Source organism: Chanodichthys erythropterus, chromosome 3 (assembly GCF_024489055.1).
Source record: "Chanodichthys erythropterus isolate Z2021 chromosome 3, ASM2448905v1, whole genome shotgun sequence".
NCBI lineage: Eukaryota > Metazoa > Chordata > Actinopteri > Cypriniformes > Xenocyprididae > Chanodichthys > Chanodichthys erythropterus.
The window spans coordinates 4,642,238-4,669,414 of record NC_090223.1 but is presented as its reverse complement, the minus strand read 5'-3'; the positions used below and the strand labels follow the sequence as shown (position 1 = coordinate 4,669,414).

At 38.5% G+C, this 27,177-nt stretch overlaps 1 protein-coding gene and 1 pseudogene across 1 annotated transcript in view; both read left to right on the top strand.

The window, feature by feature from the left end:
- The window catches only part of LOC137002662 (carcinoembryonic antigen-related cell adhesion molecule 3-like), a 36,934-nt pseudogene extending 30,911 nt beyond the window's left edge, over positions 1-6,023 (top strand).
- A 10,625-nt stretch (positions 6,024-16,648) lies between these two features.
- Positions 16,649-27,177, top strand: part of LOC137002658 (complement C3-like) — a 29,338-nt gene continuing 18,809 nt past the window's right edge. Inside the window, exons 1-8 of the mRNA XM_067362451.1 lie at positions 16,649-16,719; positions 17,151-17,180; positions 17,323-17,512; positions 17,702-17,861; positions 23,801-23,871; positions 23,973-24,064; positions 24,671-24,753; positions 24,836-24,923. Coding sequence (XP_067218552.1) covers positions 16,649-16,719; positions 17,151-17,180; positions 17,323-17,512; positions 17,702-17,861; positions 23,801-23,871; positions 23,973-24,064; positions 24,671-24,753; positions 24,836-24,923 — 785 coding nt within the window. The remainder of the gene's footprint in view (positions 16,720-17,150; positions 17,181-17,322; positions 17,513-17,701; positions 17,862-23,800; positions 23,872-23,972; positions 24,065-24,670; positions 24,754-24,835; positions 24,924-27,177) is intronic.

The following is a 27,177-nucleotide window of genomic DNA, read 5'->3' as shown; positions in this document are numbered from 1 at the left end:
TTATATGTTCAATTTAAAAGGACATTATTCCACATGTTCACAAAACTCCTTTAAACTCACTAAAGCTTTTGAAGGAATTGAAACCTGGCCGCAAAAACACTTTTATGTAATGTGATGATCCAAGTTAAAATATGACTATGAATATGAATATTAACATTCACTCTTCACAGCTGAAGATGATTCAACGACAGCAGTGATTCCAGTCCACATCACAAACTCTGCTAGAAACACACCAGAAACTACAGGTACATCATCACTGACTCTCTCACATCACTGTGTATAATGCTAGAGTTATCTTGTGTGTAAACTAATTCAATTATGATCGTCATAGTATACAGTATGATGGATGTTCAGTTGTTGGTTTAGTTTCATTTTCATTTTCTTTTAGTTCCTCTGTGAAGTTGGCACACCATCAAATGAAATAATCCCCAAAACTATGTCATTCATGCTGATTTGTGCCGCGAAAATGAATGTTTGTGCTGGTTTGGTGTTCGAGATATTGAGCATTATTGTTTTGGTCGTATGACATCATTCTCCACCCCATTTCGTTCAAATCGCTCCAAACTGGTGCTGTTCATTCGTGCTCGATTTGTACCGTTAAAACAAACACTATAACTGTTTTTTCCACAGATATAACAAATATAATTCAGGGGCTGCACCCCACTTCGTCTAAAACGCACGAAAACAGTGTCGTTGGTTTGTGCTTGATTTGTGGCATTAAAATGATCACTGTATCTATTTCCCCTCTTTAGTAAAAAATATTATTCAGGAGCTGTGATGTCACTCTCCACCCCATGCCATGCAAATCACTCCAGACCGGTGTCATTCGTCTGTGCTCGATTTGCTGGTTTGTGCCTTTAAAAGAAACCCTGGAAGTGATTACCTTTTTTAAAAAATTATGAAAAAAAAAACAAATCTCCACCCAAAAAATTACCCCAAAACTGGCATCGTTCATTTGTGCCCTTTGTGCTAAAGTATGGCTAAACTAAATGTGACTATGGTAAATGTCAACAGATTGATTGAATAAATGGTGACATACAGAAATTATCTACAGAAATGTCCAGAAACGCCCTCTCATACACATCAGTCCTCTATGGTCTAAATCGTTACTGCCGCTGTTCCTTTGTGTTAATTTGTGACAGTTTTGTGGCCTTGAAATTACAGTAATCTGTTTCCCCTTAATAATGCAGGCAAGCCATTAAAGTAATAAATACGCACAATATATTTGACTTAATTTACAGATTGACAAAATAAAAAAAATAAATAAAAAAAACCTGCGACAAGTCTGTGCTGCAGAGTTTATTTTTGTTGTGAGGCGCGGCACTACGCAAGTCAGGAAACCAAGATGAGAAGCACATCCTGTAGTTTCATTTACATTCTATCTATCTATCTATCTATCTATCTATCTATCTATCTATCTATCTATCTATCTATCTATCTATCTATCTATCTATCTATCTATCTATCTATCTATCTATCTATCTATCTATCTAATTATCTATCTGTCTGTCTGTCTGTCTGTCTATCTATCTATCTATCTATCTATCTATCTGTCTATCTATCTATCATCAGCAACCACCCCAAATACCCTATCAACCGTATAGCAACACCCTAGCAACCACCCAGAATACCTTAGCAAACACTTTGCAACTAACCTGAGCACCCTAGCAACTTCATAGCAACACCCTAGCAGACATCCAGAGTACCTTAACAACCACATATCTATCAAAACTACTAAATTAAAACTTAAACTTTCAAGCTTTTAAAACTATTTCAAACTTTCTGGCTAGGCTTTTCAATCCAAATTAAAGTGTATCTTGACAAAAGTTTTTATCTAGTTATTATTATTGTTATTTTAGTTAATAAAACAGCCTTCGCCTATAGGCTACTTCACATGGACAGAGATTAAAGTGTTTGTTTTAAAGGTGTGTTAGGCCGGGCTCACACCGCAAGCGGCAGCAGCGCGTGAGCGTGAACTGCAGCTGCAGAGACACACGAGTATTCACACTGGAAACGTTTGTACAGCTATAAATTTGTTTTTTTAATTGGTCATTGTTAAACTTGATAGTCTTGAAAGTTTGTTAACATGCAAGGTGTACAACACTCACATATAAACATAAAATAAATAAAAATAAATAAATAAAAGCCTTGTGTCATCCATCGCTGCACACGAATGAGGTTAGCTTTGTGTTTTATATCATCTGACGCATGAACATGTTTACAAAACTGCAAACTCGGCGAAAAAGACGGCAACTCGGGTTTGATTTGGGTATGCAAGAGCTTATATTGCTGTCTGTGCAATAACTAAAATAATGTTTATATTAGGGCTGTCAAAATAATGCGTTAATTTCGATTAATTAATCGGAGAAAAAAATAACCCATTAAAAAAATTAACGCAGATTACGGCACCTGCCGAATCGGTCCGCGCTGCTCCGATGCATCTCGAACAAGCCTTCTATCCACAATCGCGGATGTTTCACTACTGTTGATGCTCATGGCTTTGCGAACCTACATTGGCATCCAAACACGGCTCGCTGTAATTTGTATATAGACGGAGATTATGATCGAGCTGCATTAGCTCGATTAGCTGCTATTTCAAAAATGGCGATCACGGGTGTCTTGTTGGTCACGGTAACCCCGCCCCCAGCCCCTGACGCAAGCGGTTCTTACTCCTAGCCCAGCAATGTTTTGGTGCTACTTACGAACCACTTTTCCTGGTTTGGAGCTGGTGCTTTGTGTGTCGAAAGACAAAGAACTGATTTGAAACTAGGCTCTGGCTCCGAACCAGCACTCAAACTGCCTTGGTGGAAAAGGGGTATCTCTACCTCACACACAATAATCTAAATCAACTGACACAATGCTAAAAGTTCGTAAGACCGAATCCATGTTTCACGAGGCGCATTCGGAGAATGTTTTTCCTGAATAACCGCTGGGTGTGAACAGTGCTCAAAAGAACGTCTCCTCATCTTCTCTGACAGGCGCCCTGCACGTGCAGTTGACATAAACCACACTTTCAGTAAACAAAAAGGAAAGTGGTGAAGTGTTTTCTGTGTTGACAAATCTTTTGCAATGTCCTAATAACAGTCACGATTCACACACAACGCGTCAACGTCCGCTAATGTCCAATTCGTGACCTAATGGCTCCTTTGAACAGATTCATTTTAATGAATCATGACAACAACTGATCTGTCGACACGGTCTATAATGAGTGGTTAGTAAAATTAGCCTTAATAATCCACAATATTTTCAGGTTATTTAAATGACAATGTGTAGTAAATTAGACTTATAAAATCAGTTAGTTTAGACTGGAGTGAGGTGAAACCAGAACAAAGCAAGTTGTTGTTAGCTAGGTGCATTCAATTGTATATGGTAGAGAATTATATTATTAGTTAATATAACTTCTAAATGCTACTTTTTAATACTTTTTTAGGTTTAGCAAAAAAGTATCTTCTCTTACAAAGCTATAAAATCACTTTTTTTTTTTTTACAAAGAGGGCAAGAAATAATTACATTGACTGGTACTTTATTTTCACTATCAGGCTCGCAGATCACGTGGGTAGGGCACTTTTTACTGTTTGTGTGGATGACCATGTCTGTCACCACCGAAGACCATTTTTGACCCAGGAAAAACCCTGCATTGATTCATTTGAATTGAAATATTTAATACTTCAAAGCAAAAATTATGTATGCGATTAGTTTAGATTAATTAATCACAGAGTATGTAATTAATTAGATTAAAATTTTTAATCGATTGACAGCCCTAGTTTATATATCATATTTTCTGGCTAGTTTAGTTTAGTTTTCTATAATATACCATACTTTAGCCCAAACTGACATACTTCATGACATACTTCAATTCTAGTTAAAACACACTAGATATGCTTATTCTGTGCATTTTGAGCACTTTTTGTGTGAAATCATATTTATTTTGTCCATCAAAGGTGTACTTTCACTTTAATTGAGCGTTAGCAGCGCAGCAAAAATAGACCCAGCGCCGAAACGATCTGCTTCTGCTCTGCTCCTGCTCCCTCTGCATGCGGTGTGAACGCTCTCATCTTTTAACATGGACGCCGAAAAAAATACGTGCTGCTTCCGCTCTGCTGCCGCTTGCGGTGTGAACCCGGCCTTATTATGCATTTTGCAGTCAGATGATGAAATAATATGAGCACAAGCAATTCCACAAGGCCTGTTAGTTGCAGCATGTCATCTTTCTCTGCAGAAGATGTGAAGCGATGTGTTAAAATGTCATACATGCACAATAATTAAAACAAAAATTCACTTCTCTGATGTGTCTAACAAATGTTTAATTAACATGTAAATTGTCCTGCACACACATTATAGTTCATTAGTTCAGTATTGCCTTCACTGAGTTCACATCATTGTCTGGTGCTGTACTGTATGTGCCTCAGCAAACAGTTTTGTTACGTTGTTTCTTGTGCTGGATTACTTTAAACTGCTAAAAGATCTGATACACCTCACCTCCTCTTTCTCCTCATCCTTGGCGATACAATGATGAATCCTGAAACAGCAGTCACAATCTCTGAGGATCTCTCAACTACAAACACACACGTTACTAAAGGTATCATCACATTCCCATGACCAATGGCTTTTGTCTTTGTCTGTAATTGTCTCCAGTCGTCTCTGACTCTGAGCTCGATCTCTTCTTCAGTCGCAGTGATTTCTGTCGCTGCAGTCGCTGTCTTTCTTCTCGCTGTTCTCTGGCTGATCTACAGAAAAACAGCTGGTGAGTTTCAGATTTACTCCTTTAGAAGAGTTAAAAACAGTTCAGATCTCACTGTGATGATGTTCAGATTGAGTGTATCATAGAAACATGTGGATTATATCAAATTAGAAAACACAAGTTTATTCCTGCTGAGAATCCTGTAATGTCAATCTCAAAGAGTTATCAAGTCAAATAATGCTTCAACATCATCTCATTGTTACATTCTGTGTGTTTTATCATAAATTTGCAGGTAATAAAAGAGGGACGGTCGAGTCTGCGGTGAGTTCAGTAATGCAGTGATTTAGATCTTTAAAGCTCAATAAAGTGTCATTCATGCAGCTGAACTGTTTGTTGTCTGAAGGTCAAAGATGAGAATGAACAGATAGGGACGTATGAGACGATCGACATGTCCATTCCTCCTGCTGCCAGAGCCAATGTGAGTCAACTAAATGTGAGTCTGTTCTCTAATGTGATTTACTCAACGCTTTAGTGTTATTCTACATATTATATTGAGAGATGTGTGTCTGCTGTGTGTATTAAACCTAATTCTCTGCACGTTTGCATTGATGTTCAGGAGCAGACAGATGATCATGTGACTTATTCTGAGGTCACTTCCTACAATAAAAAGCCAGTAAAATCAGTGGATGTGAGTAGATACCAGCACTTTCTCTCATCTCTACGCTGCTGAAATGAGTTTGACTCTCAGATGAATGAAGCTTGTGCTCTAATAATAATAATAATAATAATAATCAATATTAATGGACAGAATCTGTTCTTTCAGGGTCATAATGATACAGTGACTTATGCTGCCATCAGATGAACAGAAGATGAACCGCAGGATGAACGTTACGCCTCTGTGAACATGAACAACATCTTCACAAATAAACATTAATGACAGATCATGAGCTCATCATATCAGGAACAGACGGGACGTTTGATATTTTCATAATAATGAGATTAGATGCTTTCTCGTAATGTTACTTTGGCGTGATAATGGGATACTTTCTCATTATAATGAGATGCACTATGTTGCCAGAAGTTTTGGGGCGCCTGCCTTTACGTGCACATGAACCTTAATGACATCATTCTTAATCCGTAGGGTTTAATATGGAGTTGGCCCACCATTTGCATCTATAACAGCTTCAACTATTCTGGGAAGGCTTTCCACAAGGTTTAGGAGTGTTTATGGGGATTTTTGACCATTCTTCCCAGGTGAAAAAAAAAAAGTACACTTCTATAATGTACTTAAAGTGCTCTATTTTCACACACTAATTTTGTACTTAATATACTAAAAATTCTTCTTTAGGACTTCTTAAGTTAATCTTAAGATCATCTAAGTGTTTTCAACTGTGCTATTTTGAGACCGCATCAAATATGAACTAAAATGTGCTTTTAATATACTATCTATTAGCTACCACTTGTAGTACACTGTGGGTTCAAATGTACTATAAGTAGTATCTAAATATATTTTTTTTAAATATAGAGATAGTATATTAAAAGCACATTTTAGTATTTCATATTTCATTAGTATTTCATATTTCATGCTGTCTCAAAATAGCACAGTTGAGTACACTTAGATGTTCTTAAGATGATCTTAATATACTAAAAATTATTCTTTATTACTTAAGTATAAAATTAGTGCACTAAAGTACAGCACTTTAAGTATATTATAGAAGTGTACTTTTTTTTTTCATCTGGGTTCTTGAAGTGCATTTGTGAGGTCAGGCAGTGATGTTGGTGAGAAGATCTGGCTCACAGTCTCCGCTCTAATTCATCCCAAAGGTGTTCTATCGGGTTGAGGTCAGGACTCTGTGCAGGCCAGTCAAGTTCCTCCACACCAAACTCGCTCATCCATGTCTTTATGGACCTTGCTTTGTGCACTAGAGCGCAGTCATGTTGGAACAGGAAGGGGCCATCCCCAAACTGATCCCACAAAGTTGGGAGCATGAAATCTTGGTATGCTGAAGCATTAAGAGTTCCTTTCACTGGAACTAAGGGTTCAAGCCCAACCCCTGAAAAACAACCCCACACCATAATCCCCCTCCACCAAACTTTACACTTGGCACAATGCAGTCAGGCAAGTATCGTTCTCCTGGCAACCACCAAACCCATGCTCTGACCCCGCTCTGTGATTTTACATTCCCAATTGCTTCCACTTTGTTATGATACACTAACAGTTGACCGTGGAATATTTAGTAGTGAGGAAATTTCAAGAATGGACTTATTACACAGGTGGCAACCTATCACGGTACCACGCTTGAGTTCACTGAGCTCCTGAGAGCGACCCATTCTTTCACAAATGTTTGTAGAAGCAGTCTGCATGCCTACTACTTGATTTTATACACCTGTGGCCATGGAAGTGATTGGAACACCTGAATTCAGTGATTTGGAGGGGTGTCCCAATACTTTTGGCAATATAGTGTGCAAAATAAATAAATATAAAAATAAATAAACTCCATAGTGGAAGTGACCAAGGGCTTAGGATGTTCCAATTCAACTCATTGCAAAGGTTCCTCCAGTAGTGGACACTCATGCAACTTATTTCCTGCACATCTTGTAAAATTCGACTTAAAAAATCCTGAAGTGTTTCCAGTTAAAGGGTTAGTTCACCCAAATATTATGTCATTAATTACTCACTATGTCATTCCACACCCATAAAGCCCGGGATACACTGCACGATTTTAGCAATCCTAGAAGATCATTACAAATCACACTGTGCGACATGGATCCACTAAGCTTGGGTACGACGTGCATGTAGACTGTACTATGATGACACCTGTTGACTCGTAGGCTACGATGCAAGTTTCTATAGAAGATTAAAATGTCATCAGCATGTGCTAGTGGTAAAAAAAAAAGAGACCATGCTGAATCACACTTTAGCAGTTGTAGTTTTTATGTGTGCTGAAAAAAAAAACAAGCATTGAAAGAAAAAGACTTTGAGGTAAGCAGTTTACAATTTTAAAGCCTTGTTCACAACAACCATGTTTGAACCTGTCTCACTGCACGACATATGACCACAGATTAAGAGCCACGATCACAGAAATCGCCAGGATTGTTTCACAATGGCAATATTTCGTCTGGGACAGAAAAAAATCATGCCGTGTATCCCAGGCTTTAGACCTTCGTTCATCTTCAGAACACAACTTAAGATATTTTTGATGAAATCCTCAGTGAGGCCTCTATTGCCAGCAATGTCACTGAACCTCTCAAGAGCCAGACATGTACTAAAGATGTATTTAAACACAGTCATTCAATCTTAATATTATAAAGCGACAAGAATACTTTTTGTGCACCAAAAAATAAATAAATGACTTGTCAACAATATCTAGTGATGGCCGATTTCAAAACACTGCTTCGAAGCTTTACAAATCTTTTGTTTCGAATCAGTGGTTCAGAGCGTCAAAGTCACATGATTTACAATATTAATATTGAACCACTGTACTCACATGAACTGTTTTAAATATGTCTTTAGTACCTTTCTGGATCTTGAGATCTTGAGAGAGGAAGTACCACTGCTGGCAATAGAGGCCTCACCGAGACATCGGATTTCATCAAAAATATCTTAATTTGTGTTCTGAAGATTGATAAGACATTATTCTCATTTTTGGATGAACTAACCCTTTAAGTGTGCCATATGCATCAGATGTTCAGCCAGTGGTCGTTTGAGGCTGAGACTGGGGAAACTAACGACCATCAACCGTCCTTTTGAGCGCCGTTTTCTCCAGTGTTGATGATGTATTTCCTACTGAAAATACAGTATAAGGCTTGAATAAGAATAAGGCTAAGAATAACAGCAATAGAAAGAATTGTAAAGAAAAGAGTTAACAACTAATAGAAATCATGAATGTAACAATATACATTCTATCAGGTACATTATTGTAATTAAATGGTTATTTTCCATGTTTTATTCAGAGTGTCCTGACTGCAGGTTAATGCTCATGTTCACATCAATCATAACGGACCAGACCAGTCAAACACAGAGTAACATTATAACATAATTTTCAACACACTCGCATCTAATCTAATCTAATCTGAAAATGTTGCGTTACCCACATAGACTGTTAAAAATATGGACGATGCACCTCCACTTTCTTCCACTGTAAAAAAGTGAAGCCGCCATTGTCCCAATATGATGCCGTGTGTATTTATGAAAATGAGTAGCCTTTGTGTTACATGCTTTGTCAATGTTAAGAATATTTTTTTTTTATATACCAATAAAAATACTGCAGGCTTTCTTCAGGTTATCACTTTATTAAAATTAAGCAAAACACACAGTTTACTTTAACGAGCCTTCACATATTTGTGAGCATGTAGCGGGAATCTCATAAGTGAGAACGAGAACTTTAAAGCTTGCAGCGTCTTCTGGGATTTTTAACGGTTCTATTCTCTCAAGTCTGCATTCGATGCATACGCAATATCAAGAACACATCTGGGTACTTTCATGCATCCTCTGTTCTTGCGTTCTTGAGTATTGGAATTGAACTTTCCATGATTGATGATGACGTAGAGCAAGAACACAAGGATGCAAGATCGCTGAAGAACGCATATTGAGAAACAGCCATGAAGTGTAACCATGCAATATTAAGGCCCCGCCCACACTCCTGCAGAATCCTTAGCCGTTTCTCAATATGCGTACTTGTCTGTACTTGTGTTCTTGAGGACTTGTGGAACGTCATCAGTCGCTGTCCAAGTACTGTTCCAATTCAAAGTTCGCATATAGCCAAGTAAAGTTCAAATCCCCAGATGTGTTCTTTATCGACGATGCATCGAGAGGTGACTTGTGCAGATTTGAGACAGCCAGGTATCCCAGAATGCATCTCGCACTAACCAGCAAGCAAACATATTACTGTTATTATGTCATTATATGTAGTTTTTCAGGCAAGAATATGCTGGTTTAAAGCTCAAATACATGAGCTCAGCGCTGATGTACCCAGCCGAGAGCAGCCTTACCTCGGCGAGTCCTTCTGACGTTTGCAGCTGACTCCATTTTGGCTGAGGGCAATGTGACGTTTCATAACTATGACTATTTAACTTTTGTATCCTGCTAAAGCACTGATTTTGTATGCTTGACTGAATTGTTTGCTTTATTTCTTATTGTGTATTCTTATACCTTTTATAATGGCTATTACTGATCATTAAAACTGACATTTAACAAAAAGAGACATGGTTGTGTCTTATGTTATAGCCTATTTCCTTTCATTACAGTGAAGATAATCAGCGTATGCACAAATAGTATTACATTTTTTTTTACATTGTACAAAAAGAGGCAGGGATGTTTAATATTTCATTTTGTTAAATATATGCAGACATTGCAGATAATCAATCACTTGTTTTCTGAGGCTATTAACATGTTTTTGTTTGTTTTTGAAATAAAATGAAAAGAGGCCGAGTGTTCTTAATGGAACGGAGGAGTGGTGTTTTCCGCGGCTAGGCCGCCTCACCGTGACCCAAGTGCCCTGCTGCGCACGCTCTACAGCCAGAACCGAACAATGTACAGAGTTCACTAAGCTAGTCGCATACAAAACAGTATCTGAAGCCCCTGCATTCGTACTATCCTCGATTAAGGTTTTGGATGCGTGTCTCTAAGATTTCCTCTGTCAGCCTGACTATTTCCCTACATTTATGGCATGTAAATCCAGAGAAAGCTATACTGAACATGTGACTTGCAATAGAGGGAGAGGATGACATGACTCACCATGTTTATAGACTGATCCGAGTTACCACAGCTGTTTGATGAACGCGTTGAAAGAGGAGCGTGCGAGAGACTGATGACAAGTTAACAAACTAGCGAGATGCAAACGCATTAAAAGCTAAAGATTAAAAGCTAGCGACATCAGATTAATGTGGTAGGCAATATTAGATACAAGGTAATGATAATATAAGCAACAATGAATGAAAGTAAGAGATTCAAAACAAAGCTATACAGAGTTACAGACGCAAACCACTCTTAGCAGCGAGCCAGACCGGAGCAACAAATGTGGAATCAACAAACCGTTCAAAATCCAGTACCAAGCATTGTTCATGGATTTTGCCTTTGCTTGTGCTTCTTCACCTTGGACTGAGTCAGCGGACCATCATCCTGCCTGCAAGCGAAACCTCTTCAAGAACTCACTTAAACACCCTGCAAGAACCTTTGTCGAACTTTGCAGAAGAAGAATCGCTCAAGGTATTTAGTTCCAAGAACTCCTCAAGACTGCGAGCGAAATCCATGCTGCAACGCGTAACCCTGCGACCACTCAACGGAGATTCCATTTCCTGTAAAGCCAACTATTTCCCCACGGAACGCCATTCATCAGAACTCTTGAACAGCAGCGCAAAGATTCATTCAACTCTGTCATGAAGGGAACACTTACAGGAGCATCCAAACAGGTAACACAAGTCTCCTAATTTTGCTGAGCTGGTGCAGTTTTTTTTTAAGCAAATTAAACTATGGTTGAATTGCTAGTATATATTCATTCTCTCAGGTTCCAGTCAAAGAATATTGTCAAAGCTAGACAATTAAGTCCAGATATCAAATTTTATATAAAGATTTTAAATGACAATTAAAGAGTATTTTGGGCTGCACTGTGATCCTTAAATACAGTGTTTGAATGTCAGAAAATTATTATTGTTCTAAATAATGATAAATAATATTTTTTTTTGCTATATTAACCTCTTTTTGTATTTCACCCATAAACTAATTGCATTCAGCATTTATATCCATCTATCGTAAAGCAACTGCCCAGCTACTCAACCTTCGGCATGTCCCATGTTTTGCCCATAATTTAAATTTAATTGTGAAAAAGGCCCTAGATCAAACCCCAGTCATCAATGAAATACGGCAGAAAGCCAGAAAGATAGTGGGGTTATTTAGATCCAGCTGCAAAGCAAAGGACAAGCTTGTGGAGATGCAGGGCTTGATGGGCAGACCAACTCTGAAACTGGTACAGGAGGTTGAGACGAGATGGAACGGCACTTTTGACAAGCTGCAACGCTTGTATGAGCAACGAGAGCCAGTGGGTGCTGCGCTATCCAGTTTAAACAGTGATACTGCTCCGCTGACAAGTTTTGAGTATGACATTATTCAAGAATCATTGTCACTACTGCAACCGTTTAAACTAGCAGCAACAGTTTATGGGAACTTTTTGATAATCGTATCCGTGAAACCCAGGCAATACACAGTGCTACAGCTGATGCCACAGTTGAAGTGAAAAAGTACCTCAAAGATGTGTTTTTGCCCAGAACTCATGATCCTCTAAGTTACTGGAAAGAGAGAGCTGTAATTTTCCCTCATTTGTATGTCCTTGCTAAAACATATCTGTGTATGCCAGCAACAAATGTCCCTTGTGAGAGGATTTTTTCAAAGGCTGGAGAAATTATATGTAAAAAAAGAAGTAGGCTAAGTCCTTCCACAGCAGAGCAATTAATATTCTTGAATACAAATCTGTAAAAATGTGAGACCATTGTGGCTTGATTTGTTTTATTATTCTTCATTTTTCATGACTAAAATAACCTAGTTATTCACCGTGAGGAGGGTTACATAACCAACATCATGTAGTTGTCAGACAGATGATAAAAACTCATCACATTTTGGCTTGTCAAGGTTGTTTCAGATAACATGTGAAATTGACCACTAGGTGTCACTGTGGAGACGGGTGTCGGTAGAGTTTCGAAGCCTCGACACAATATGGCACATTTGCTTCAACTGTTTCAGTGTTTCACGAAGCCTCGCTCTGCCCACCACTACAGATAACAAACGTAAATCCAAAACAGAGCAAAGGGTCCAAAGGGCTGGCAGCAGAGTATACGAGGAACAGACAGGATCAGAAACAGGAAGACAAACAAGAATCAGGAACGCTCAGAAATGTAACAACAGTTAACAAGACTTCACAGTGAGTTGGTGTGAGTGAAAGTCCTTTATAGTCCTGTTAATGTACTGCAGCTGGGTGTGGTGATTAGTGATAGTGATTGGTGGAGTGAGTGCAGGTGACTGGCAGAGAGGATTATGGGTAATGTAGTCATGGAAGTGACAGGAGCAGATGGTGATCATAACACAACAACTTGAATCATGACAAGAAGCTACAATAAGAAAAAAAGCAAACGATTCAGTCAAACGTATAAAGTCAGCATTACAGTAGGCTACAATGGTAAAGTTAAATAGCCTAAATATATACAATTTTGAAACTTCACTTTACCCTCAGACAAAACAATTTGCCAGGGAACAAATAATAGATTAATGAGACCAAAGATCGCCTGTTATATATACAAAAGATGAATTATATCATGTTAAACCACTACAAGTGAAGTAACTTTTATTTCTATTTATATTACAGTGATAACTGGTATATAATTATAAATTCTTAAAGAAAATGGTGTCAATGCAGGCAGATGCAAAGCATATACAAAGCATGAGTACAGAGCAGTGTTGGACAGGTTACTTTAAAAAAGTAATTAGTTATCGTTACTAGTTACTTCTCACAAAAAGTAACGGAGTTAATAACTGAGTTACATCATTAGAAAAGTAACTAATTACCAGGGAAAGTAACTATGTTATGTTTTAAATTAATTTACTTGATTATGAAAAGTGAACAGCATGAGTAAGATGCATCATAAGATATGCGCAATATATCGGGAGACATGGAGTGGGTCAGACATGATTTTAAACACTTCATTAAGTTTTGTTTTGTAGAAAGCCTTTCTTTAAAGTGAATTTCGTTTTGTAAAAAATGTATTTGAATCAATGTCTCATCAAACAATTGCCTGGATTTAATAAATAAGAAGCAAATATAGCAGACAATCATGGATGCGCCGGCGCGATCACTGGTGCGTGAACTGGAGCGGGTCTTATAGGCTAAATGAACCGAAACAGCGGCTGCTTGCCACGCAGACATCAGAAATATATCTATAGAAAGCTTGAAATATCTAAAAATGAAAAGAAATAGGCTACTCTGATTATGTAGCCTAAAATGAAATGTGCATTTTCTCTCTAAGCGCGTCCAGTATGAGCAGATGATGAGAGTCAGCAATGTCAACTTCATCTTCGCAGCCGACACTGATTCAGAAAACATTACTTTATTAATAAACAATTAAAATGTCTCCATGCTGTTTTGGTCACATTCATAATCATTAATTTTGCCGGTTCTTTGTGGCAAGCTTTATGCATGCGCTATAGCCTATATTACGATCATTATTATGGTTTATTCTCTCCAGTATTTAAGAAATTAAATTAATTTAAATGTTATTAGTCAACTAATGGCTTAAATGAATAACATTTCTGGAGGTAGATTGGAGTTGCTGTTTATCGCAGTAGATATGACCTTGGAACCAGAAAGACACAGCTTACATTTGACTAAAAGGTTTTTGTCTTTATGCTCAACTAAAGTGAAATAATGAGCATATTTCCACATTGAGAAACTCGTCTTGCTCTCGCCTTGACTCGCCATGACTGCCGCACATACTTGAATAAACGGAAACACGCCCACAGTGCGTCTTCGTGTTTAAAGTGGTTGGCATCCACCAATCCTACAGTGCGTCGCTGCTGTAAACAGGTTAGGCTGTAGGTATATGGTAACGTAATGGAGTTAATTTATTTAAAAAGTAATGCGTTATAGTAACGCGTTACAGTAACGCGTTACTGCGCAACACTGGAAAGGAGTGATAGATACAGCTAGAGTAATTACTAGTTTTTCTGTTCTATACAAACATTTCACGTGTAGCTCTTGCCATACTGATCACATATGAACGGTCTCTGTCTGGTGTGGATCCACATCTGTTGTTTAGTCACAGTGAACAGATTGTTCCTGGATAAACATCTCTGTTGACCCTGGATCAACATTTCAATCTACCATTCAGATTTGGGGGACATGTTTACAGTTAATGTCAAGTTTAGGCTTACAACCACAGTGTTTTTTCATTTATAATTTTCCTCTGATTTTAGGGATAATTGATGGGTTGGGTTAAGTTTAGGGGTAGGAGTATTTTCACACAGAAATGTTGATCCAGGAACATGCCTAACTTGGCAAAATCACTGTTAGTCACTGCTACATCTCAGTAGATGTACTGGAAATGATATTAAATAAAAATAATGACACAGTGTGTGAGAACAGTTCCTAGTCTGTTTTTATTTGAGCTCCATGAGATGACGCATAGGAACATTCTGCTGCTGTTCACGGTCAGGGAATATTCCAGTGGAAGGAAAGCTTTTAGTGATTTTACTTCATTAAAGTTGCATTGATACATATTTTTTCCTTTAATGTTTGAAGAGTTAATTTGCAAAAACCCATAAATGCTTCTTTAAAAAAAAAAAAAAATGAACTGACTGCTGTGCGTTGTTTCCACATATAGCACATTCGGTCAAAAAAGCCAGTATTGTCCACTGTCAAGGCATCGCGAGTTCACGTTTAACAGCAGAAGCCGACAAGTGCCCTTGTTGTTTGTGTACGGAAACTGACAAGTCTGTTTTAGCAAATAAGAGCACAGTATTCAGGTCAGGTGACAAGGCTGCTAGTCACTTCAAAAAGAAGCGCTAGCTGAGGAGAGTTTTGTCAAAGCTGACTACAAGTGATCGAGGATTTCTAATTCCGACTCCTGCAAGTCCTTGTACACCATATACATCTTACATGCTGAAAAGTTGTCCTTTTGCTCTTTAGCGTGTGTCTGTGACCTCGCGTCAGGGTAGTGCTGCATTGTGAATAAGTCATGGCTGAAGGTGATGCTTGGCTTTGTGTTGTGCAACACCCTTCAGCCTTGACTTATTCACAATACAGCAAAGCCTCTCATATTTTATTGCTTACATGTGTGCTTTCTATGTCATGCAGAGTCTGAGTTTGTGTGGAGCAGCATTTAGTGTTAATGGAGCAGCTCTGAGAAACATGTAGTCACTGTTGCTACGTCTGACAAGCCATGGGGATCTCATGTAAAACAGTGATAAATCCATCGTAGATCAAAAAGGACACTGACAAACACGACAACAGATAAGACAAAGCAGTTACTTTTGATATGAAACAATATAGTATGTAGCACCTCATTTTAAGCAGCATGTGTACCGACCATTTCTTCTAGTTATAGCATGGAAAAAGCATGAATGAACATCACTGATATTACACAGACATCTATTAACTCTCCTGTGTTTTTGTCGGACAAAATGCAGTGTTATGATTAGTCGGATTGCCCTCACAACAGTACCATTACACATTATGATTTCAAATGGTTTTAATATGTCATTCTCACAACTGGAGGTTGTAGATAAGCGCAGGATGATAGTCAAAGAAACATCATATTCACACTAGACCTGACAATTAAGAACAGAAACCCAGGAACTCATGCTGGCTTCACATGCTCTTCACATGCTCTCATATTGAAAATATGAGTTTCCAAGGTAAAAATTGCACATGAATGCCCTCCGCTTGAATGCAATGAGCTCGTATTCACGACTTCAGAAGTGGGAATTACCACATTTCCAATAGCATATGAAGGCATGCAGAATTAAATACCAGACAAACAAGGTAAATAAATCACACACAGCTGAACAGAATGACAAATCAAATTAACATCCATGACAACAAACTAAGAAAGGTAAGACGGTGCAAACTGAAAACAAATTCCTTCTGATGTGTGTGAGTGTGACAGACATACAGCCTTAGAAAACGGTCTAATAATGTGATTGTGATTCATAGATTCTCGTCTGTGGGACGCGGCACTTCTGGTATTTTGTCGGATAATTGTCATATGTGATAAATTGCTATCAAAGATTTTTTTTTTTTCAAATCAACTACTCAAATCATGACAGCACTTCTGCTTTCTGTGGTCATCTCACCAATCAGAGGCCAAGAGAGTTTGAGCTTTTTTCCAAAGGATATCTTTGCTTTAGTGGGAGGAGTGATGTTTCTTATTTCAGCTTTCCCACTGTTGCCATGTTCTCATTTTGTGAGTAGCCAGTCCTGCAGGATGAGGCTGCTTATTCCACTGCTTTTATGGATACCATTGGTATTCAATTACCAGGTTTCTTCCCAAAGCCGGTAAGTTAAATTTTATTATTTTATTTATTTACAAATAATTACAACAGCATGTAACACGTTGATTTAAACAAAAAATATAAGTGAAAAGTTTTTTTTGTAAAACATACTTGAATGTTTTAATTGCAAACTAATTCTACTTTTACAGTGTAAATTAAATCTGTTCATCATATGCAATTATCATTGCTCTTTAGAAGACTTGGACTAAACTGCTCAACTAATACGGATTACTTTTAAAAAGTTTTTATGAATGTCAAAGTTTTGGGTAGAATTAATGTGGGGCAGAAACCTGTCATTAAAAAATGTATTTTTGGCATTGAGTCTTTTGGGTTTGGTACGACATGATAAAAGATAAAAAATGGTGAATAAATGACCATTTTTACTTATGATTGAACCAACACTTACAATGTAAAGTATTTTGTTTGTGTTTACAGTGGCAATCAAACTCTTGACTCGGCACCAAAGTAAGTACAAAACTTTCCAATCTCGTCAGTGTAAAGATACACAAACATAAAGCAGATAGCAGGTGATCCAGTATGCATATGTTTTTACTTTATGCAAAGCTGATAAGGACTTTGTAATGAGACTGTATGTATTTTCTGTCAGGTTTATCATGTTAGCTCCAGCAAGACTGAGGCTTGGAACCAAACTGAATATCTTACTAGAGGCACACAGCCTGTCCGAGCCAATCACAGTCAAAGTCATTGTCTATACATTCGAGAAGGAATCCGTCCTGATGCGGGACTCTGCCATCCTCAATTCAGCCAACCGCTATAGTGATCTCAAAACCATAGAGGTTGGCTCAGAAGACTAAGTGTATTCATTGTCTGTGTTTATAGAAACTATATATCTGCCATTTTGTAATTAAGCAGAATGTCTTGACAATAGTTATGTTTTTTTTTTTTTTTGTTTTTTTTAAATCAGGTAAAGCTTGTTGAGATAATTATCAAATAAACTTTTTTTTGTTTTTTTGTTTTTTCATAAGATCAATCCAAACCTGTTGAAAAAAATTTTGAAAAACTCGGTGAGACTGGTTGTGGAATTTGGGAGTTTCCACAAAGCTGAGAAAATTATCACGGTGTCGTTCCGGTCTGGATACATCTTCATTCAGACTGATAAACCAGTTTACAACCCTGGAGACACAGGTCAGAATTCACACCGCATGACTAAGCACTAGGGCTGGGTTACAAATATAGATTTCTTGATTTAATCAATTATCATTTTAAAGATCTGATATCAATTATAAAATTCCAAGAACAGATAATTTCAGCTATGCTGTTTTCAACTGATGAATGAACAAAGCATTATATTGTGCCTGCCATCCAATAAATCACAGTAAGCTTTGTGCTTTGTTACTTTTGATATGAATCCAAGTCTCAGCTTTCAAGATCAGTCAGTTTTACTATATGTTATTTATCTCTTTAGTGTGGCACGACAGATACCTTTATCACCTCAGATCAAGCGAAGTGGCAGCACAGAGCACATGTGAATTGATCGTCTTCCGCTTTACTACTAGTTACAGCACAAAAAAACATTAATGAACATTAGAGGGTATTTTGAAAGACACAGTAAAACTTACCTGAAATCTGTATCTTGTCTCTTGTAATTGCTCAATCAGTATTTCAACCATGGAAAAGACATCAGTAAAACAGCTTGTGAAACAATATGTCATATGATGTTAGATTTACCCCAGAAACGCCATGAGCATAAACTCAATATGAACTCAAGGGGGGCATTTTGCTGAATGTTTGCAATATTGCATATTCATTGTGTTTTTACTTAACATTCGACACCAAGACAAGTACCCCGGGTGAAAAAAAAGTAAATTTCTATAATGTAGTTAAAGTGCTCTATCTTCGTGCACTAATTGTTACGTGAAAAAGGATAGATGCAATCGCAAGTCAGAAAATTTCATTTATTGAGCTTCACACCAGGTAAACAAAAGCAACAGGTAACCAGCAGCAGGGAGATGGCGACACAGGGACTTTGATGGGCCAGAAGTGAAGATGGAAGTGCCAGAAAGTCCAAGTGCTAGATGATCGTGCTGGGGTCCGTGGTAGTGAGTGAAGACGTGAAGAATCCAACGAAGAACAACAACTGGAACATGAACACGAAGACTCTTAATCCAATGGAAGCACACACGAAGAAACAGCAGGACATAAACCGGAGACTCCAAGCAACGATCTGACAAACATGGAACGAAAGACATGGCGTAATATAGGCTGACAGAGATAGGAAACAGCTGCCGCTGATCACACAATCAGCGGCGACGCCCACATGAAACAATTAACGTGACAGCACAACGTAAACACAGACGACAGAATGAGACTGCGGATCTACAACCGTGACAGTACCCCCCCTCCTAGGAACGCCTCTTGGCGTTCCCAGGAGCACCTACCTGTCAATTGTAATCATTGATAAGGGAGTGATCCAGGATGTCCCTAGCAGGAACCCAACTTCTCTCCTCCGGACCGTAACCTTCCCAGTCCACCAAGTACTGAAATCCGCGTCCCCTCCTTCTTGAGTCCAGAATACGATTAACCGAATAGGTGGGTTCCCCGTCTACGAGACGCGGCGGTGGAGGAACCGGGGAACACAGGTTTGATTTTAGACACATGGAAGGCGGGGTGAATTCTCCTGTATGCCGGAGGAAGTTTGAGTCGGACTGCCACCGGACTAATGATCTTGGTGACAGGAAACGGGCCAACGAATTTGGGAGCAAGCTTATTAGAGACGGAGCGGAGAGGAATGTTCTTGGTAGAAAGCCACACTTTTTGACCCACGACGTATACGGGAGGCTTCGACCGGTGGCGATCAGTCTTAGCCTTGGTGCGCGCCCCCACTTGGAGAAGAGTCTCGCGGGCTCTAGTCCAAGTGCGGTGACACCTCTGGACAAAGGTGTGAGCGGAGGGGACCGCAACTATGGATTCCAGACTGGGAAAAATAGGTGGCTGGTAACCTAAACTACAATCGAACGGTGAGAGGCCCGTAGAAGACACTGGTAATGAGTTATGAGCATACTCAATCATAGAGAGTTGCTGACTCCAGGAGGAAGGATTCTTGGAAACCAAACATCGTAACATTCTCTCTAAATCTTGGTTGGCTCTCTCGGTTTGACCATTGGTCTGGGGATGGAACCCAGACGAAAGACTAACGGTCGCCCCCAGCAACTTACAAAACTCTTGCCAAAATTTGGACACAAATTGGGGCCCCCTGTCGGAGACCACATCCAACGGGAGGCCATGTAACCGAAAGACGTGATCTACGACCGTTACCGCTGTCTCCTTAGCAGAGGGCAATTTAGGCAAAGGAATGAAATGAGCCGCCTTCGAGAACCGGTCCACTACGGTTAAAACAATCGTGTTCCCCTGGGAGGGTGGGAGGGCGGTGACAAAATCTAGCGCAATGTGGGACCAGGGTCTCGAAGGGACAGACAGCGGTTGGAGCAACCCATCTGGGGGACGATTGGAAGTCTTACCAGCACAAATTGCGCAAGCCAAAACAAAACTGCGAATGTCACGAGCCATAGCAGGCCACCAGAATCGTTGCTTGACCAAAAAAACTGGTGCGATTAACCCCTGGGTGACAGGCTACGTTGGAACAATACCCCCATTTGATAACACTGGACCTTAACCTCTCCGGCACAAATAAACGATCCGGGCGGAGGCGTTACCCCTTCTAAGGCCGACTTGACCTTCGATTCGACCTCCCATGTCAGAGTGGAGACCACTAATGTCTCAGGAAGAATACACTCGGGAGTAGACGGGCATTCGGAAGGATCAAAAATACGAGAAAGAAAATCGGGTTTGATGTTTTTAGAACCCGGGCGGTACGAGAGAGAAAAATCAAAACGTTCGAAAAAAATTGCCCACCGAGCCTGCCTGAAGTTTAGTCTTTTAGCCGTTCTGATATACTCTAAGTTTTTATGATCAGTCCAAACAATGAAAGGTACCCCCGAACCCTCCAACCAATGACGCCATTCTTCCAACGCTAACTTGACTGCCAGCAACTCTCTGTTACCAATGTCATAATTGCGCTCGGCAGGAGATAAAAGATGAGAAAAAAACGCGCAGGGATGGATCTTATCGTCTGAAGGAGAACGCTGGGACAGAACTGCACCTACCCCCACCTCTGACGCGTCGACCTCCACCACGAACTGACGTGAAGGATCAGGGGCTATGAGGATAGGAGCCGAAACGAAGCGACTTTTAAGTTTGGCGAATGCAGCCTCAGCTGCATCGGACCACCTGAACGTCGTTCTGGGGGAGGTCAAGGCGGTCAGAGGCGCGGCTAGTTGGCTGAAGTTGCGAATGAAACGCCGGTAAAATTTGGCGAAGCCCAGAAACCTCTGTAGGGCCTTACGGGAATCTGGGTTTGACCAATCCACCACAGCCTTAACTTTGTCAGGATCCATGCGAATTCCCTCAGACGAGACGATGTACCCTAGGAAGGAAACAGACTGTGCATGAAAATCGCATTTCTCCGCCTTGACAAAAAGCCCATTCTCTAGCAGCCGCTGAAGCACTCGCCTGACATGTTGAACATGTTCCTGGAGAGACAAGGAGAAAATCAATTTGTCGTCCAGGTAGACATATATGAACTGGTCTACCATGTCTCTCAACACATCATTGACGAGTGCCTGGAAGACCGCCGGGGAGTTGGAAAGCCCGAAGGGCATGACCAAGTATTCAAAGTGCCCCCTAGGGGTGTTAAAGGCGGTCTTCCATTCATCCCCCTCCCTGATACGGACCAAATGATAAGCGTTCCTTAAATCCAACTTTGTGAAAATGGATGCTCCCTGCAACCTCTCGAAAGCTGAAGACATCAACGGTAAAGGATAGGTATTCTTCACCGTGATGTTATTCAACCCTCAGTAATCAATGCAAGGTCGCAGGGACCCATCCTTCTTTCCAACAAAAAAGAACCCCGCCCCCGCTGGAGAAGAGGAAGGGCGAATGAACTTAGCTGCCAGAGAATCAGAAATGTATTTCTCCATGGCCTCCCTCTCGGGAACAGACAGAGAGTAAAGTTTGCCTTTAGTCTCCTGCTGCTGGTCCATGAAAAAAGGATATATGCAATCGCAAGTCAGAAAATCTCATTTATTGAGCTTCACACCAGGTAAACAAAAGCAACAGGTAACCAGCAGCAGGGAGACGGCGACACAGGGACTTTGATGGGCCAGAAGTGAAGATGGAAGTGCCAGAAAGTCCAAGTGCTAGATGATCGTGCTGGGGTCCGTGGTAGTGAGTGAAGACGTGAAGAATCCAACGAAGAACAACAACTGGAACATGAACACGAAGACTCCAGAAGCAACAGAAGCACACACGAAGAAACAGCAGGACATAAACCGGAGACTCCAAGCAACAATCTGACAAACATGGAACGAAAGACACGGCGTAATATAGGCTGACAGAGATAGGAAACAGCTGCCGCTGATCACACAATCAGCGGCGACGCCCACATGAAACAATTAACGTGACAGCACAACGTAAACACAGACGACAGAATGAGACTGTGGATCTACAACCGTGACACTAATTTTGTACTTAAGAAGAGCTAAAGAAGAATTTTTAGTATATTAGGATAATCTTAAGAACATCTGAGTGTACTCAATTTTGAGACAGTATGGAATATGAACTAAAATGTGCTTTTAATATACTATCTCTGTATTTAAAACTATATTTAGTTACCACGTCAAGTAAACTAATTGGTAAATACACAGAAAGTTTATTAAAAGCATTAATAAAATATATATTAAAAGCAAGCATTTTAGTTCATATTTCATGCTGTCTCAAAATAGCACAGTTGAGTACACTTAGATGTTCTTAAGATGGTCTTAAGAAGTACTAAAGAATAATTTTTAGTACATTAAGTACAAAATTTGTGCACTAAAATAGACCACTTTAACTACATTATAGAAATGTACTTTTTTTCACCTGGGACAACTACACTGTACAGTAGTGATGTTCGGTTCTTGAACGAACACTAATCAAACTGAATCGAACTTTTGTTCCGGGTTGATGACGCAAGGCGCACAGACCGAAGTAGCATGTACGATTCAAAAAGAACCAATTGAGACGGTTCAACCAACTGTCGAAGTTTACAGTTGCCGAGGATTACAGAGGAGTCCGATGAGTAAGTTGATGATACCATGCAAGCCCGAGGGACGTTCTGGAAATATGCTTATTATCACTACTATTATTAAAACCTGCAAAAACCTTTTTGTCGAGAGATGTAAATAGGCTACGTTTACTATGGTCTTATACATGCAGATTATATTTTAAGTTAAGTGAAATCAATGAGTTTAGATTGGACATGTAGAACATATCTACATTAGTGCATAAATATGTGTGGTGTTGTTGCGAATTTTATCCAAGATGTAGGCTAATCAATATTGGTCAGTCGTGTCCGTGACATAAGGGATCAGCGATCCAATGAAACTGACCACAAACTTGTGAATGTGTGAATGTTAATGAAAGTGAATGAAAAGCAATAGTCAGCAGTTCACACAAATGACTTTTTAGTTGATTGTTTCAATATGCGTTGACACAAATGACTTTATTTGAACATTTCATTGATATAACATGAAACGCATATGCAAAAGAAATGCATAGTGGCGTCTTAGCATTTCGGACAGTTCGGCTCAATGAACCTGTTCACGGAAATGAATTGAACTTTGCATCACTCTGTACAGAAGTTAATTTGCTATGGTATACACAGACTTAACTAGAAACAACTGAAATCAATGAACACAATGAACCAATGAAAATGTGACACATGATCAAAACAACCAATCAGAACATGACACATTCACAAGGGGAGCACATGGCAAACAGGAAGCAGGGGACCTGACTAAGGCATATTTAAAAAAAAATAAAAAGACATATAAACAAACAAAACCCAAACCAATGTGACAAAGCCCCAGTTAATCAATATCAAATTGAACTGAAAGCTCTTGAATCAAAATCTAATTGAATTGTGAAATTTGTGTCAGTAACCAGCCCTGTTAAACACAAAGTTTGTTAAATTACAAGTTACAACTGTATCACTATCACTTCTCACTTTCTGTCTCTGAATCTCTCAGTTCATTACAGGGTTTTTGTATCCAATCATGAATTCCAAGCTTTCAACACCAACATATCTCTTGAGATTCAGGTAACTGTCATTATCATTAAAAATAGCTTAATGTCATTTCATCTCATTGCATACATATATTTTAATTTTGATATATATATATACCTCCATGGAACAATCAGAACCCAGATGGTGATGTGGTGCACATCAGCTCCAACACCAGTGTAAGCGACGGGATTCTCTCTGAAAGCTACCCTCTACCTACTGTGCACAAGTATGCAAAGAAAACCTTTAGATTTGTGTTTTAATTTTCGGTAGCACTTATGTTGACTATAATTAACTTTGAAATTACTTGCCAACTAACTAGCAGTAAGCTGTCTGCTTAATATCTGCCAAAACCTTATTTTATACTCCTCAACAGGCTTGTGTAGTAATTTATGCTCTTAAATATTAATATTTAGTATTAATATTAATATTTTGTTTTTTGCTCATGTCACCTAAGGGAAGAGTGAAAGTGTCAGATGATTCCTTCTTATATTATGGGGCATAAGCAAAGGAATTTCACCTTGACAATAAAAACAATCATGGAAGATTGTTGACTGAATTAGAATTATATAAATTGGAGGAAGTTCATCATCTGACCATTCTGACCAATCTAACCAAATAAGTGCTGTTTTTGTCCTGAATAGCACGAATGCATATGCAAATAAGAAGTAATATTGTGTTAAGTAATAAGTTCAGATATTATTTTATCTTGTGGACTATATGTACATTTTTGATGTGTGAAATAACTATAATTTAGGGCAGTACTAAAAATATCTAATATTTCATTTGGCACTTTAGCCAATTATGGAATTAATATTTTGCTTTTAATTCCTAGAGAGGGAAAATGGAAAGTCGTTGCGAAGCTTGATGATGTTGAAGAAAACACATTCAGTGCGGGGTTTCATGTAAAGAAATATGGTAAGTTCTTTACATTCTTCATGGTGACATTTACCTGCTGCTCTGCATGGTTAGACTAACCCTGTTTCTCCTTGTCCCCAAGTTCTCCCGGCATTCAACGTCACTTTAACGCCAAAGAAACCCTACTTCAGCCTACAAGAAGATAAGTTGGAAGTAGAAGTCAGAGCCAGGTGTGTTTCAATTACAACCGCTTTTACTGTTACTCAACACTCACTGAAATGACAAACATATTATTTATAGGGATGTTTCAATCAGGATTTTTACAGACATTCAAAGTAGTAAGCTGTCTGCTTAATATCTGCCAAAACCTTATTTTATACTCCCCAATAAGACATTCATTCAGGGCCTGAATTTAATGAAAATGGGGGAATCCAAATTTTTTAAATTCAGAGAAAACTCTGAATTGAATTCACAAAACAAAAAACAAAGAAACAAAATAAATAAATAAAACACACAAGTAAACAGTAATAAAATAAGCACCATTTACAAGCAGTATTACAAATAAATAAAATAGAATAAAGATAAATATCATAAACAATTCTTTAAGTTTATTTTTCAGGTAGGTCTAACTATGGAAGCCCGTTTCCGCCACAAAAAAAAAAAAAAAAAAAAAAAACGCCACTTAAAAAAAAAAAAAAAAAAAAAGCCACTAAAAAAAAAAAAAAAGATTAATTGCGACTTTTTATCTCAGAATTGCGAGTTATAAAGTCAGAATTCTGAGATATAAAGTCGCAATTGCGTGATATAAAGTCAGAATTCTGAGATATAAAGTCGCAATTGCGTGATAAAAAGTCAGAATTCTGAGATATAAAGTCGCAATTGCGAGTTATAAAGTCAGAATTCTGAGATATAAAGTCGCAATTGCGTGATAAAAAGTCAGAATTCTGAGATATAAAGTCGCAATTGCGAGTTATAAAGTCAGAATTCTGAGATATAAAGTCGCAATTGCGAGTTATAAAGTCAGAATTCTGAGATATAAAGTCGCAATTGCGAGTTATAAAGTCAGAATTCTGAGATAAAAAGTCGCAATTGCGAGTTATAAAGTCAGAATTCTGAGATATAAAGTCGCAATTGCGAGTTATAAAGTCAGAATTCTGAGATATAAAGTCGCAATTGCGAGTTATAAAGTCAGAATTCTGAGATATAAAGTCGCAATTGCGAGTTATAAAGTCAGAATTCTGAGATATAAAGTCACAATTGCGTGATATAAAGTCAGAATTCTGAGATATAAAGTCACAATTGCGTGATATAAAGTCAGAATTCTGAGATATAAAGTCACAATTGCGTGATATAAAGTCAGAATTCTGACTTTATTTCTCGCAATTGCGACTTTATATCTCAGAATTCTGACTTTTTCTCACTACTGTGAAACGTTATTTCTCACAGTTCTTACTTTGCTTGCGTTTCCTTTCATTGCGACTGACCATCAGGATTGCTGCTTTGTTATTATTATACATAAAATAGAGGACATCATAAAGGATTATTTCTAGCGCCGATTTACCAATAAAGAAATATTGATTTTACTGGAGGAGACACATAAAGATTAGTCTCCGGACATATGCATTACGCAGGAATATGCATATAGAATGTTTCCACGGTAACCTTGTACACAGCGTTTCAAGGAGAAAAAACAGCTTTTACTGCCATCTAGTGGGCTTAATACTAAAACAACCAATACCTATCATGTTTCATTAACTTTGCAACTCAAGGGTAGAAATAGAATCATGCAATTCTGCAAATTACAGTCGAGGTATTTGGACAATAAAAGTTGTTTTTAACAGAATGGATACACTAATGAATTTTACACGATAATAACAATATCATAATAATCATAAGAAGAAGAAGAATCAGCTGTGGCGGAGGCGCAATAAATCAGACAAAGCTGAAGTGGAACATTTTAATACATCCAACAGCTTCAGACTTCACTGCAGCACGTCTATCGTTGGATGCGCTGTTACAGACAGAGATACTGACCATCAGTTAATTGCGAGAAAAAAAGTCAGAATTCTGACTTTTTATCACGCAATTGCGACTTTATATCTCAGAATTCTGACTTTATAACTCGCAATTGCGACTTTATATCTCAGAATTCTGACTTTATAACTCGCAATTGCGACTTTATATCTCAGAATTCTAACTTTATATCTCGCAATTGCGACTTTATATCTCAGAATTCTGACTTTATAACTCGCAATTCTGAGATAAAAAGTCGCAATTAATCTTTTTTTTTTTTTTTTTTAGGGGCTTTTTTTTTTTTTTTTTTTATGGGGTTTTTTTTTTTTTTTTTTTTTTTTGGCGGAAACGGGCTTCCATATCTAACAGTAGTATTGACAGGTAAGAAATATTAAAGAACCCCTGTGGTGAAAATCAAGTTTTTAATGTTGTTTATATGTCTATGTAGTGTTTTTAATATGCTTTAAGACG